Here is a 13974-nt window from a genome sequence, read left to right as displayed (position 1 = left end):
GGTTTAGGCTCTGTTAGGGCTTTCCCTGCTCGAACGGGTCACGCTGCCACCTGCGGAGATCTTCCGGAACATTCCATCAGAGGCTTGCCGAGCTTGTCAGCAGCCAGCAGGGCTGGGATTTTCCCAGCCATTCGCCATAATGACCAGCTTGTTCTGCAGGATATTAACGAGTTTAAATGGCAACACGGATCTCGTTCAGTGATATGATTGCAGTGACCCCCCCTGTGGCAGCCATATTGCATCTGCCATGAACCCCGGGCCTGGCTTATTATCGGTGTCATGAAGCCTGAAATCCCGCATGGGGGTCTGCGCTGACCCCCCCCTTCACAACGAACCATTTTCAAAGTGAGCCGAGCAGCACAGGCTCCTCTGCAGGTTTAGCAGCAGCCAGTGACTCCGAATCACAGTGTTACTGGCATCGAAGGGGCAGTGCTGCTGTTTTCTCTCACACTTTCTTAATTATCCTATTTGCAGATAAGAAATGATCCATGATTCTAAGCCGCGGACCACCGATGTGCATCTCCATCATATTTATACATTCACGTGCATTTAAGGCAAACCTTTGCAGCCTGAAACCTACAGCGGTCTTTAGCCATCAGCATGATCCTACAGCCACCTATAGCATTTATCATAGTTACAGCCATCTATAGCCTTTGTCGTAGAGCTACAGCCACCTATAGCCTTTAGCGTAGAGTCACACCCATCCTTAAGCATTAGCACGAAGCTACAGTTGCCTTTAGCCATTACTGTGTCCCCACATCTTTAGCTATTGACACATCTTCCATACCGTGGCCCTACTGAAATAATAAAAACAAAGTGAAGTAAAACAGATTGGATCTATTATTTTCCCTGTTTACTGTCCTGCTCCCTGTCTTCCTAATATTCAGAGGGGGGTTATAATTATTGAGAGTTTCCAGAGCTTAATTAAAAGCACACTCTCTGTTTCCCTGCTGTCACTGGTTTCTTTGAGTAGAACATAAACACTGAGACCTCAGGATGGTTGCATTTCCTCTACGGATGAATATTTTTACATCAGTCAGCCTGGTAACAGTGGCTGAAATCTCAGTCTGTAGGCTGTCAGCTGTGGGTCGGGGTTAGAGGTGACCTGGGGCCGGCCCGCACCTCGCATGTCACTGGGCCCGGCCCGCACCTCGCATGTCACTGGGCCCGGCCCGCACCTCGCATGTCACTGGGCCCGGCCCGCACCTCGCATGTCACTGGGCCCGGCCCGCACCTCGCATGTCACTGGGCCCGGCCCGCACCTCGCATGTCACTGGGCCCGGCCCGCACCTCGCATGTCACTGGGGCCGGCCCGCACCTCGCATGTCACTGGGCCCGGCCCGCACCTCGCAGGTCACTGGGCCCGGCCCGCACCTCGCATGTCACTGGGCACATCTAGTATGTCACTGGGCCTGGCCTGCACCTCGCAGGTCACTGGGGCCTGGCCCACACCTCGCAGGTCACTGGGCACATCTAGTATATCACTGGTCACTGGGCCTGGCCTGCACCACTCAGGTCACTAGGCAGGTCATCAGAGCCAACCCACTCATCCTGGGTTTTGGTTTCTCTCTGTATTCAATGGACGAGGGAGGGAGGTGTCTGGTCGCGCAGCGACGGGGGTGATGAGCGCGGTGCTACGGGGCTAAAAGCCATGGAAGAATAGAAGAATGCCCCCCCCTGCATGGCACGTAACCCGAGCCGGGCAGAAGGGATCGAAGGGACAGCCAGGTGACAGAGAGACGAAGCCCTCAGTGTCATACTGCAGCCACAAAGGCCAAATGGAGTCCCCGGTGCCCGCCCTCCCAGCCTCTGATGGGCAGATAAAGGTGGCTGCAATGGGGGCTGAGATGGTGGAGGGTGGGGGCTGTATTCATGTCATTTTCCCATGTCTCTTTGTATGCAGTCTGATGAGGGGGTGTCTGTTAACGCGGCAGCAGCACTGGTCTCCCTGCCCGACTTTCTCGCCTGAGCACTGGCATCACACATCCGCCCCTGTTGTCTTATAATGCGTCATTGACCCCGGTGTGGGGCAGAGAGCAGTTATGACGGGTTATGGCCGTTTACAGCTGGTTCTGACCAGCACAGGGCAGCGTTCTGCTGTCGCCTCCATGCAGCACTGCACTCCACGGCCCCCGAGGGCCCCTGGTGATGTTTATGCTGTTTCTATAGGCTGTCGCCGTCTGCCAGCGCGATACTTCCCCAGCGCTGCTGCCAATCCGCATGCATTCTACTCCGCCCCCATTCCCCGCCCCTTGGGAGGGGGCACAAACAAAACGGCGGCCCTCCTGGGTGATGGATGGTGCCCCAGATGCAGGCAGGCCTGTGCCCCACAGACACATTATTCCAGTACATCTGTGTCTAACAGATCTCAGCTTTGTTTCGCCTGACAGATTCTGGGATAACGGGGTAATTACACATTCTGCCTGAATGATGCCATTACTGCTCTAATGCTTTTCATTTCTGAAAAGTGACAAATTATACGTCTTCCTTAATTTATAAGCCGTCTTTCCGAAGGGCTTCCAGTGTAAATATTTCTGGATCATTTGTGCCGTGGGCAGTGCGGCTCAGGGGCTGTGCTGAGCGACGCTGGGGGCACAAACTGGGGGACACGCTCTCCTTCCAAGGCACAAAGTGGTAGTGTGTCACGCCAAGGAAGCGTGCACTAGAGCGAGCGCCGCCCAGTGTGGAATGGGCAGGTCTGCAGGGCTTACACACAACCCTCGCTGATCCGCCTGTGTTTGTGTGTTTGTGTTTCTGTGTGCATGTGTGTGTGTCTCTCTCCAGTTCGAGGGTTGCAGCAAGGCCTTCTCACGCTTAGAGAACCTGAAGATCCACCTGCGAAGTCACACGGGCGAGAAGCCGTACCTCTGCCAGCACCCTGGCTGCCATAAGGCCTTCAGCAACTCCAGCGACCGCGCTAAGCACCAGCGCACCCACCTGGACACGGTAAGCCAGTTCACCCACGCTGCTGGAGAGCGAGGCCCGGTGGCTCTGAACACAGTCGCTGCTGGGTTCGGGCTGCGACCTGCCTGTTTGACAGGTGTTTCTCAGGTAGACAAGGCAGATCCTCAATGGAGATCCTATAGGAGACCAGGAGAAGCTGCAAACTAATTGGCTGAGCGCTGAGTAACTGAGCACTGATTGGCTAAGTGACTTTGTTACTGACTGTCTGGTCCAGTTCAACTGCCCACCCTGCCATGGTGCACAGAGGGACTGCTGCATGTTTGGCAGTGAAGGATGGTGCCCCCCCCCCCCCCCCCCCCAGTGTCCTCGTGGTCCTCTCGCTTTCTCCCTCCCTCTGAGTGTTTAAGCACTGTTCTGTGCTGAGGTATGTTTGGTTCACGTTAGCAAATCACATAAACGGCAAGCTCTCATTTTCCGAGGCTGCCGGCCCTGCAGTGACAGCGATTTCCCTGCTAGCTCAGCGGCCACTAGCCATTAGTCCCCAGCCCCGCATTTACAGTGCCCTGCCTGCAGAGTGCTCGGCCCGCTAGCTATACGGCCGCTCCTGCTTTAGCCGTTAGCCCCTGGCCCCGCATTTACAGTGCCCTGCCTGCAGAGTGCTCGGCCCGCTAGCTATACGGCCGCTCCTGCTTTAGCCGTTAGCCCCTGGCCCCGCAGTGATGGCTCCCTGCCCGCAGAGTGCTCGGCCCGCTAGGTCCATGGCCGCTCCTGCTTTAGCCGTTAGCCCCTGGCCCCGCAGTGACGGCTCCCTGCCCGCAGAGTGCTTGGCCAGCTAGCTCCATGGCCGCTCCTGCTTTAGCCGTTAGCCCCTAGCTCCGCAGTGACGGCTCCCTGCCCACAGAGTGCTCGGCCCGCTAGCTATACGGCTGCTCCTGCTTTAGCCGTTAGCCCCTGGCCCCGCAGTGACGGCTCCCTGCCCGCAGAGTGCTCGGCCCGCTAGCTATACGGCTGCTCCTGCTTTAGCCGTTAGCCCCTGGCCCCGCAGTGACGGCTCCCTGCCCGCAGAGTGCTCGGCCCGCTAGCTATACGGCCGCTCCTGCTTTAGCCGTTAGCCTCTGGCCCCGCAGTGACGGCGCCCTGCCCGCAGAGTGCTCGGCCCGCTAGCTCCACGGCCGCTCCTGCTTTAGCCGTTAGCCCCTGGCCCCCGCAGTGACGGCTCCCTGCCCGCAGAGTGCTCGGCCCGCTAGCTATACGGCTGCTCCTGCTTTAGCCGTTAGCCCCTGGCCCCGCAGTGACGGCTCCCTGCCCGCAGAGTGCTCGGCCCGCTAGCTATATGGCCGCTCCTGCTTTAGCCGTTAGCCTCTGGCCCTGCAGTGACGGCGCCCTGCCCGCAGAGTGCTCGGCCCGCTAGCTATACGGCCGCTCCTGCTTTAGCCGTTAGCCCCTGGCCCCGCAGTGACGGCTCCCTGCCCGCAGAGTGCTCGGCCCGCTAGCTCCATGGCCGCTCCTGCTTTAGCCGTTAGCCCCTGGCTCCGCAGTGACTGGCCGCTCTGTCTTTACACGTCGCACTCTTTTCCTGGATGTCATGTGGCTTTTTAATAGCTTGTTTGAATGTATGAACGAATGTGTTTTTCTGAGAGTGTAACCCCTGTCTCTCTCTCCTTCCTCCTCCCTGCTCTGAATGTTCAGCTGACAGGTACAGTATCGGCTTTGTGTTACTCCTTACTGTGTTCGTGATGCGGTACCTGCGATGTCCTCATCACACACAACATACATCACCGTCTACTTCTGCTGGATTAGTCGTCACTGTCTGTGAGCCTTTAACTGTTGAACATCGGTGCTTTTTAAATACCGTGAAAACGGAAAGCGGAAGGTGCCGGAATGCGTAGCAGGCTCTTCCTGGCTCATTCACAGCTTAGCCGTGACGAAATCCATGGTCACACATGTTTTCATTCCCCACTGCCCCCACCCTTCCTTGCGGTCTCTTCGCAGCGTGCAGAAAGATCACGGTCAGATCTCCAAAGAGATTACAAAGAAAAATGATCAATCATTTGCCTGTCAGCGAAATGTTGATTGCAGTTTTTATAGTGTTTAACAGAGATTTGTTTGGCTTGGGGGGGGGGGGGCAGCAGCATTCCTGCATGCTCCAGCAGGGGGCGTACACTAAAATTTGTCTCATGCACACATTCAGACACACCGCAGGGTTTTACTGTTCCGAGTACAATTTGAGGGAACATTCTAAGACTTCTGATTGATGGCAGTTATTAACACTGACCTTCACAGCCCTGAAATGTCAGATCTTTGAAAAGAGAGTAAGGATGTTTAGCGTCACACTGATGAAAGCAGGCCTGGTAAGATCACACACTGTCACAGCGACGGAGGGAGATGCGTACCGATAGGGTGGGGCACACACGACCCCTAGTGACACCGTGCTTTCTGACACGCCTTCCTCTGCCCCCACCCTGCTCACAGAAGCCCTACGCCTGTCAGATCCCAGGCTGCTCCAAGCGCTACACGGACCCCAGCTCATTACGGAAGCACGTGAAGGCCCACTCAGCCAAGGAGCAGCAGGTGCGTAAGAAGGTAAGAGGCAGGCCGCTCGCAAGGTGGCGCTGTGAAGTTAGATCCCCCTCTCCCCACTGTCCGTCTGCATCTGTAGTTGGTCTGCATCGGGCCTGCACTAGGCCTGTACTGGGTCTGTACTGGGTCTGTACTAAGCCTGCTCCAGGCCTGTACTGGGTCTGTACTAAGCCTGCTCCAGGTCTGTACTGGATCTGTACTGGGTCTGTACTAAGCCTGCTCCAGGTCTGTTCCGTGTCGGTACCAGGCCTGTACCGGGCCTGCACTAGGCCTGTACTGGGTCTGTACTCAGCCTGCTCCAGGTCTGTACCGGGCCAGTACCAGGCCTGTACCGGGCCTGCACTAGGCCTGTACTGGGCCTGTACTAAGCCTGCTCCAGGCCTGTACCGTGCCGGTACCAGGCCTGTACCGGGCCTGCACTAGGCCTGTACTGGGTCTGTACTCAGCCTGCTCCAGGTCTGTACCGGGCCAGTACCAGGCCTGTACCGGGCCTGCACTAGGCCTGTACTGGGTCTGTACTAGGCCTTCTCCAGGCCTGTATCGGGCCTGAACTGGGTCTGTACTGCGTTTGCACTGGGTCTGTAGTACCAAGTCATTCCTGAAAGGCCTCCAGAAAATCATGAGCAAGTCAGTATTTAAAAAATTATCATATCTGGTAAAGAACAGCCGCATTCCGGCATTTTCCATGGCTGTTTGGATGATGAAATCGCAAGAGCATGGCTTGCTTCAGCCCCCGCACTTGCAAAGAGCCGCAGCCAAGCCTGTGTGCCATTTGCCAGGCATGTTAAGAGTAAACACGCTGCTTTAAACATGTTCAGTGCTGGTTTGTGTGGCCGCCTTAATGCACACGGCAGTAAGTATGTAAGAAGTCGGCCTGATCCTGACCGGATCTTCTGAGAGGTACGATTATGAAAGTGGAGCGTGTTGCTCGTTCTCCATTCAGCCGTACCAAACATCAAAGATAGAGGCCCGTGGCGGTGCAGGCCTCATGGCCCCGCTGGGGCCATCGCCACGCTTGCAGGCCCTGCACTGTAAAGTGAAACACATGTGCGTGTTAATAAGCCGAACTGCAGGACATCCCAGGGCCCATGTGACTCACAAACGCCAATCAGGCCTCGGCGCCCTGAGCCAGACGCCGTGCAGGAGGCTGCATCGTGTACCAGTCTGATTACTCTGGATGGATGGCAGCGCCGTGTTTATGATCAGCAGTGTGAAAGCGTGACCCAGTCACCCGCGCGGGAGTGTGCTGGCCCGGCTGGGGAGTGATACAGTCGCCCGCGCGTCAGTGTGCTGGCCCGGCTGGGGGAGTGATACAGTCGCCCGCGTGTCAGTGTGCTGGCCCGGCTGGGGAGTGATACAGTCGCCCGCGCGTCAGTGTGCTGGCCCGGCTGGGGAGTGATACAGTCGCCCGCGCGTCAGTGTGCTGGCCCGGCTGGGGAGTGATACAGTCGCCCGCGCGTCAGTGTGCTGGCCCGGCTGGGGAGTGATACAGTCGCCCGCGTGTCAGTGTGCTGGCCCGGCTGGGGAGTGATACAGTCACCCGCGCGTCAGTGTGCTGGCCCGGCTGGGGAGTGATACAGTCGCCCGCGCGTCAGTGTGCTGGCCCGGCTGGGGAGTGATACAGTCACCCGCGTGTCAGTGTGCTGGCCCGGTGGGGAGTGATACAGTCACCCGCGTGTCAGTGTGCTGGCCCGGTGGGGAGTGATACAGTCACCCGCGTGTCAGTGTGCTGGCACGGTGGGGAGTGATACAGTCACCCGCGCGTCAGTGTGCTGGCCCGGTGGGGAGTGATACAGTCACCCGCGCGTCAGTGTGCTGGCCCGGGTGGGGAGTGATACAGTCACCCGCGCGTCAGTGTGCTGGCCCGGGTGGGGAGTGATACAGTCACCCGCGCGTCAGTGTGCTGGCCCGGGTGGGGAGTGATACAGTCACCCGCGTGTCAGTGTGCTGGCCCTGGTACATAGTGAGATACAATCACATGCTTGTCTATGTGCTGGTCCGTTGGGGAAAACATGTCAGGAATGTGACGGGAAACAGCCGTGCTGGCAGTGATGCGTCGTTGGGTTGGCCTGCTGCCTGTTTACACGCCTCTCCGCTCACTTAACCGCGCTGGTCAGTGCTGGGTTGTGACTCGCTGTTCCTACCCCACCCCTAGAACCCCCAGAGTGGACCCTGACCTCTCAGAAAGTCATTTCCTCTGACAAAGCCAGTCAATCTGTGAGTTTCTTTTCATTAAAGCTTTTGTTTGGTTGCCATCCAGCTTACAAAAATGTCCTTTTTCCTACTGTTTCTGAGAAGGCTGCAGGTTCTCTGCGTTAAAGCAGAGCGGGCCCGCCGGGTCTGTCAGACTCTCGCCGTCAGGCACACTTAGGTGAGGTCTGAGCAACATGTTGTGGTAGACGGGGGGCCGGGGCGGATCGGCGAGCCACCTTGCTGGCATCGTTCCTCCATAACCCGCATCTTGTCCTTAGATAATCAGGTAAACAATGCTCCAGAGGGCAGCAGTACAGATCGGGCTTCCAAAACGAGCGGAGAGATAGACGTGTGCCAAGCTCAGGCTCCATGGGGGGTATCACTCAAGCCGGATGCAGACTGTAACCACGACGTCTGAAGTGACGTATTTGCTCGTCTTTGAAAGGTGAAAACCACCCCAGAGCACAGGAACCGGGTGGCATCAGTGGAAACAGCATTGCTGTTGTGTCTTAGAGGTGGCTAATTGTGAGACCCTCCCCCCGCCCCTCTGATGGCCCCCTCCCTCCCCAGCTGCGACCATGCCCTCACATGGAGTCGGAGGTCCTCGGCGAGTGCCTGGCCATGCATCACCTGCACAGCTCCAGCTCCCCGCAGCACACCCCCAACGGGAAGGCGACCCGCTCTCCGGTCCTGGGCCAGGACGTATACACAGGTACTGCTGCTGCCCCCCCACCCTCCATGCCTCTCAGTTGTCACTCCTCACTCTGGGTCGATTTCCTGTCCAGCAAACAATGGACTCGCTCACCACAGATATTTGTTTCCTGCTGGTCTTAATCGAATTGACTGCCTGAGTGTGGTTTCCCTTGAAAACGGAGACAACGGGGATTACGGCATGTTCTGGGTGGAGGGGGTGGGATGCCGGCTGTGCGTTTGGCACGTGTTTGCCTCAGGGGGCTGGACGGCGCCCCATGCTGGCGCCCTGCGCCCTCGCTGCTACCCGGCATTGCGACATGACGGCACACTCCAACATGAGGTATTTTGCATTTGATGAAGGTCCTCAGATGCTGGAACACCCCCCCCTGCATGCCACATAAAACAAAGGAGGCCTTCAGATAGATGGCTGGGGGGGCACCCTCCATGCCAGGCCACGCAGGCTACATACCAGCATGCAACACGTCTTTGGGCTACGGGGGGAGCCTTGCATTACACAGATGTGGGATTCGAACCCCAAACCCGGGAGGTTTGTGGCCACAGTGCCGGCTGCCGAGTCCCCCTTAGCTAATAAGCCGAGTCTTTCATGTTAAATGATCATCTACCAACATCAGTTTAGTTTATTTTTTCATATTTATCATTAATCACAATCAGCTGTAGCTGGATCAGCCTTCAGAAACGTATTAGTTTATCATTTAAGTTCTGCGTGACCATGGGAAGGACGGCATTAGCACTCGAAGGCTCACACACACACACACACACACACAGACAGACAGACAGAGGTTCGTAATTATATCTTTGTAGGGACTCTCCATTCATTTCTATGGGGAAAGCTCTAATTCCAACCTTATCCCCTACCCAGCCCTAACCTTAACCATAAGTAACCAAACTAAATATTTTTTGATTGCATTTATGGATCATTGTGGGGACCTTAAACATGGTCCCTACGAATTCTAAATAACAATTTTTTTTATCACATTGTGGGGTATATTTGGTCCCCAAAATGTAATATAAACATAATCCACAGACAGACATACAGACACACACACACACACACACACACACACACACACACACACACACACACAGACACGCACACAGAGAACACCGAATTCCTATCATTGAGATGGTGTTCCAGTGAGTTCCCCTTTCCTGTCATTGAGATGGTGTTCCAGTGAGTTCCCCTTTCCTGTCATTGAGATGGTGTTCCAGTGAGTTCCCCTTTCCCAAGCACCGTGCTGAGCCCCCTTTTGTCTTTGCTGACCTGCTATCTGCTTTCTTCAGGCTTTGTCTTGTAAATTCACAAGATGGCAGAATTTGTCCTCAGATGGTCAAGCCCAGCCACACGGGACACCCTGTCACTCCCACTGAAGCTTGCTCTCCCCTCTGTTCTGTTTTTCAGAGTTACAAGATGCCCATATTCATGGCATCTTTTGCCCCCACTTGGCGTTTAGCCTGGGGAGGGGGGTGGGGGGTCGGATATTATTCACTTCAGTGCTGTTTGAGCAGAGACAGGCATTGGTGACACAACGGCCTTTCACAGTTTCATTTATTGTCAGTGCCTCTCTCTGACTCTCCCCGTCTGTGCCTCTGTCTGTCTCTCTCTATCAGTGTCTCTCCTTGTCAATGCCTCTCTCTGCCTCTCTCTGACACTCACCTGTCTGACCTGTCATTGTCTCTCTGCTTCTCTCTGTTTCTCTCTGTCAGTGTCTCTGCCTCTCCCTGTCAGTGCCTCTCTCAGTCTTTCCCAATCAGTGTCTCTCTGCTTCTCCCTGTCAGTGCCTTTCTCTCTTTCCCAGTCAGTGTCTCTGCCTCTCCCTGTCAGTGCCTCTCTCAGTCTTTCCCAATCAGTGTCTCTCTGCTTCTCCCTGTCAGTGCCTTTCTCTCTTTCCCAGTCAGTGTCTCTCTGCTTCTCCCTGTCAGTGCCTCTCTCGGTCTTTCCCAGTCAGTGTCTCTCTGATTCTCCCTGTCAGTGCCTCTCTCTGCCTCTGCCAGTCAGTGACTCTTTCTGTCAGTGTCTCTTTGCCTTTCTTTGTCAATGCCTTTCTCTCCCTCTCTCTGGCAGTGTGTCTATCTTATCCTCTCTGTGCCGCTGTCCCTCTCTCTGGCAGTGTGTCTATCTTATCCTCTCTGTGCCGCTGTCCCTCTCTCTGGCAGTGTGTCTATCTTATCCTCTCTGTGCCGCTGTCCCTCTCTCTGGCAGTGTGTCTATCTTATCCTCTCTGTGCCGCTGTCCCTCTCTCCTCTGCTCTTCTCCTCTCTCCTCTGCTCTTCTCCTCTCTCCCCTGCTCTTCTCCACTCTCCCTTCTGCTTCTGACCCCCCCCCCCCCTAAATTCAGCTTTACTCATCATTGCTCAACAGTGAACCCATATTGCTCCCAGCACTTTGGTGGGACGTGGGCTGGATTGCAGGGCACCTACTCTGGGCACCGAGCTCTTTGCCTGGTGCCTCTCTGTCTGTCAAATACTTAATCTTTTTTTTCTTGCTCTTGCCAGACCTTTTTTTTCCACAAAGCGACCTATTAAATTGCAGCAATCCTCACTATTGTTTGTTCGAATGTTGCCGGTTTAGAAGCAGATGTTGAGGCTAAAGGGTAAAGCCGTTTAAAGGTTGTGATTGATGATTTCTGGGTGCTGAATGATTGTGAGTGTTTCGGGAACAGGCAGTTAGGCCTGGGTCACGCTGGCAAACAGCTGGGGGAGCCCCTACAGTACTAATAGCCGATAGCATGTGGCTTCCCCAGGGGAATTAGAGTTTAAAAAATGACCAGATTCAGAGGGACACCTTTCTGACTGGATAAGCTTACTGGGAAAAGTTGGAGTGCAGAATCGGAGATGAAAAGAGCCGTTTGGAACAAACCTGTAATGAAGTTTGTTTTTCTGCATGTTTTCTGTGACTTGTACGGTGGGTGGTGTCACAAGGCCCTTGTTTCTGACCACTTGCTGGCCGCACTGGACCAGGTGGCCCTTGATTCTGGTGGATGGCTCATAGGTGCCTTGTGACTCGTGGTTTTTTATGGTTTTGGGTCAAATTAATGGTAACTGTTAGAATACTGAAGTGTGAGGCAGTACAGAGTCACTGTCATCTCTAAGTCTACGTGGACACACTGACTCAGCCGACCAGACAGAGAGAGAGAGACAGCCAGACAGAGAGACAGCCTGCACAAGCTGACGTCACTCTCTGCCTGTTTCTCAGCCATGGGGAGATATCTGTCCATTAAAGGCCTGAGATTATTTCATGGACACAAATGTCTCCTCAAGATTCATGTGTAGAAATGAAACTAAAAATTCATGAAGAAAAGACCCAGAAACTATAGCACTGGTCGCGCCTACATTTACAGCGGATCCCCGCCGGGCCTTGATTCTTCATGCAGACCCGCTCTGTCTGTCTTACAGCAATGTATGCCGGCCCGCACAGCGGGGCCACACCCACACCGCTCCCATCCAATCACAGCTTGGCGTCCACGCAGCCTGGTCTGGAAGCCTGCGTCGGGGGCCCCCACAGCCACCTGCCCCCCCTGTCTGCTGTAGAGAACACCCGCGACGGGTGAGTGTCGTCTAGCAGCAGTATGGCTCCACAGGCTGAGGAGGACGGGGTGCGGAAGCCATGGACAGATGTAAGAGGTGGCCGGGGACGGCCATGGCCTCCTCCGGCCTGTACAGGACCTAAGGGGCGGCCGGGGACGGCCATGGCCTCCTCCGGCCTGTACGGGACCTAAGGGGCTGCCGGGGACGGCCATGGCCTCCTCCGGCCTGTGCGGGACCTAAGGGGGGCCGGGGACGGCCATGGCCTCCTCCAGCCTGTACGGGACCTAAGGGGCGGCCGGGGACGGCCATGGCCTGATTGCCACCCCAGGTACAGGCTTGCTGTCATGACCAGGCGAGGCTTCCTGTTTGTCCCCATTACGATCACGTCAGGCCCCCCACATGTGCTGTTCGGCCAGCACCATGGGGGAGTCTAGGCCACGCTCTCGCCCCCCATGACCCCCCTTCCGTGAATCATTTATTGGCGCTTCACTTTCCGACACACCCACCTTCAAGGGAGGTATTTATCGGAGTCATACCTCCACGCCACGTCCCGGGGGTGGATGAGCCTTGTGAAGTCAGCCATCTCTGGCCCTGCAGAGCCCTAGGGACGTGTTCGAGGTCGTGGGGTCCACAGGGGCCCCCACCCAGGCCCTCTGACTCATCCCCACTCAGATTTGTTGACAGTGGTGGGTGTATGGAGGGGTCGCATGCAATCATCTGTTTTGAGTTCTTGTCTCCTTTTTTCCAGTGGGATGGGGGAGCAGTTAATGTTGTCATACTCACTATGCCCCTGATAGCAGGGGCAGTGCAGTGGCAAGCTCATATCAGACCTACGACAGTGCTGTGACAGACCCATGACGGTCCACTGGCTGCTCCATGACAGACCCATGACGGTCCACTGGCTGCTCCGTGACAGACCCATGACAGTCCCGTGACTGCTCCGTGACAGACCCATGACAGTCCCGTGACACACAGCTCTAAATGGTTTCGGTCAACTGTTTTGTTAGGGCGCAGGGGTGAGTCCAGAAATCAAGTCCTGAAAGTCGAGAAATGGTGGATGGGGTCACCGTACCACCCAACATATCAAGGCTACCATACCTAGAAAGAGGGCTGCAGGTCACATAATCAGAGGCTTGCTTTCCCAACCAAACAGAGTGGGCCTGGAGTGAGAGAGGAAGAGGCGGGCCTGCATGGGAGGAACGATATAACCAATCACTGTAAAGAATGAGTTAGAGCAGCTGAAATGACCCGCAGTGTCAGGACATGAGCCCAGGCCCTGTGTCATTCACCGGCTTCCTGTTCAAGCTGGCTGAAGTGAGTGACCTCTTTTTGTGAGGCTGATGAGAAAAAACATCTTGGTTTTCATGTATGCATTGAATGACTGGCTTTCCACAGCAGGGTTCAAATAAAAACAAGATACCTTTTCTCAAAAAAGAAGTGCCACTCTTAACCCACCAATTACAGAATGTCTCCCTGCCATTCATCACAAACATTTCAGCAAGGATTTTTTTGGTCGGCCCCAAGAAAACCCAACTGCAAGAGGAAAACGGAATGTACAGTGATGACAACAGCTCTGCCAGTGAACCGCATCCCGCGTGTTTGTAGATTCCATTAGCATGATGTGCCAGACCGAAAAATGGACGCAAGCACAGACTGCTGCTTGATCGGACAGTACGAGGACACCCTGTGCCAGGACCTACACTAAACAGAGTACAAAACCTCAACTCTCATTTGCCCGGAGATCGAGGATTGGTTTAAATGTTTAAAGCCGGCGGTGCACCACTCCTGCCAAAGTCAATATCAGTTGAGCACTTGTTTTTCCCAAACGGTTTAGCACGACATTAAACATTTTGACAAAATTATCTAACTAAGTTGACTATGCACCAGCAGGATCTGACCTCATTGCTTAATGTGTTTACCCTGGCTCAAATGAGCCATTTAGAGTCATTTTACTTATTAAATAGCAAAGTAATTTCTGAAGCTAATATTGAAATATGCCATTTAAACACCATTTGCGATGTACTGGCCTGACGTAGACGCTGGGACCGTCAGCGCCCC

General features: G+C 55.1%; 1 protein-coding gene across 1 annotated transcript in view; it reads left to right on the top strand.

The window, feature by feature from the left end:
- The window catches only part of LOC125716925 (zinc finger protein GLIS1), a 62932-nt gene that overhangs the window by 35837 nt on the left and 13121 nt on the right, over positions 1–13974 (top strand). The window contains 4 exon segments of the mRNA XM_048989770.1: positions 2785–2946; positions 5377–5487; positions 8248–8389; positions 11785–11935. Of these exon segments, the coding sequence (XP_048845727.1) occupies positions 2785–2946; positions 5377–5487; positions 8248–8389; positions 11785–11935 (566 nt within the window).

Source organism: Brienomyrus brachyistius, chromosome 21 (assembly GCF_023856365.1).
Source record: "Brienomyrus brachyistius isolate T26 chromosome 21, BBRACH_0.4, whole genome shotgun sequence".
Lineage (NCBI taxonomy): Eukaryota > Metazoa > Chordata > Actinopteri > Osteoglossiformes > Mormyridae > Brienomyrus > Brienomyrus brachyistius.
This window is presented reverse-complemented; position numbering and strand designations above follow the sequence as displayed.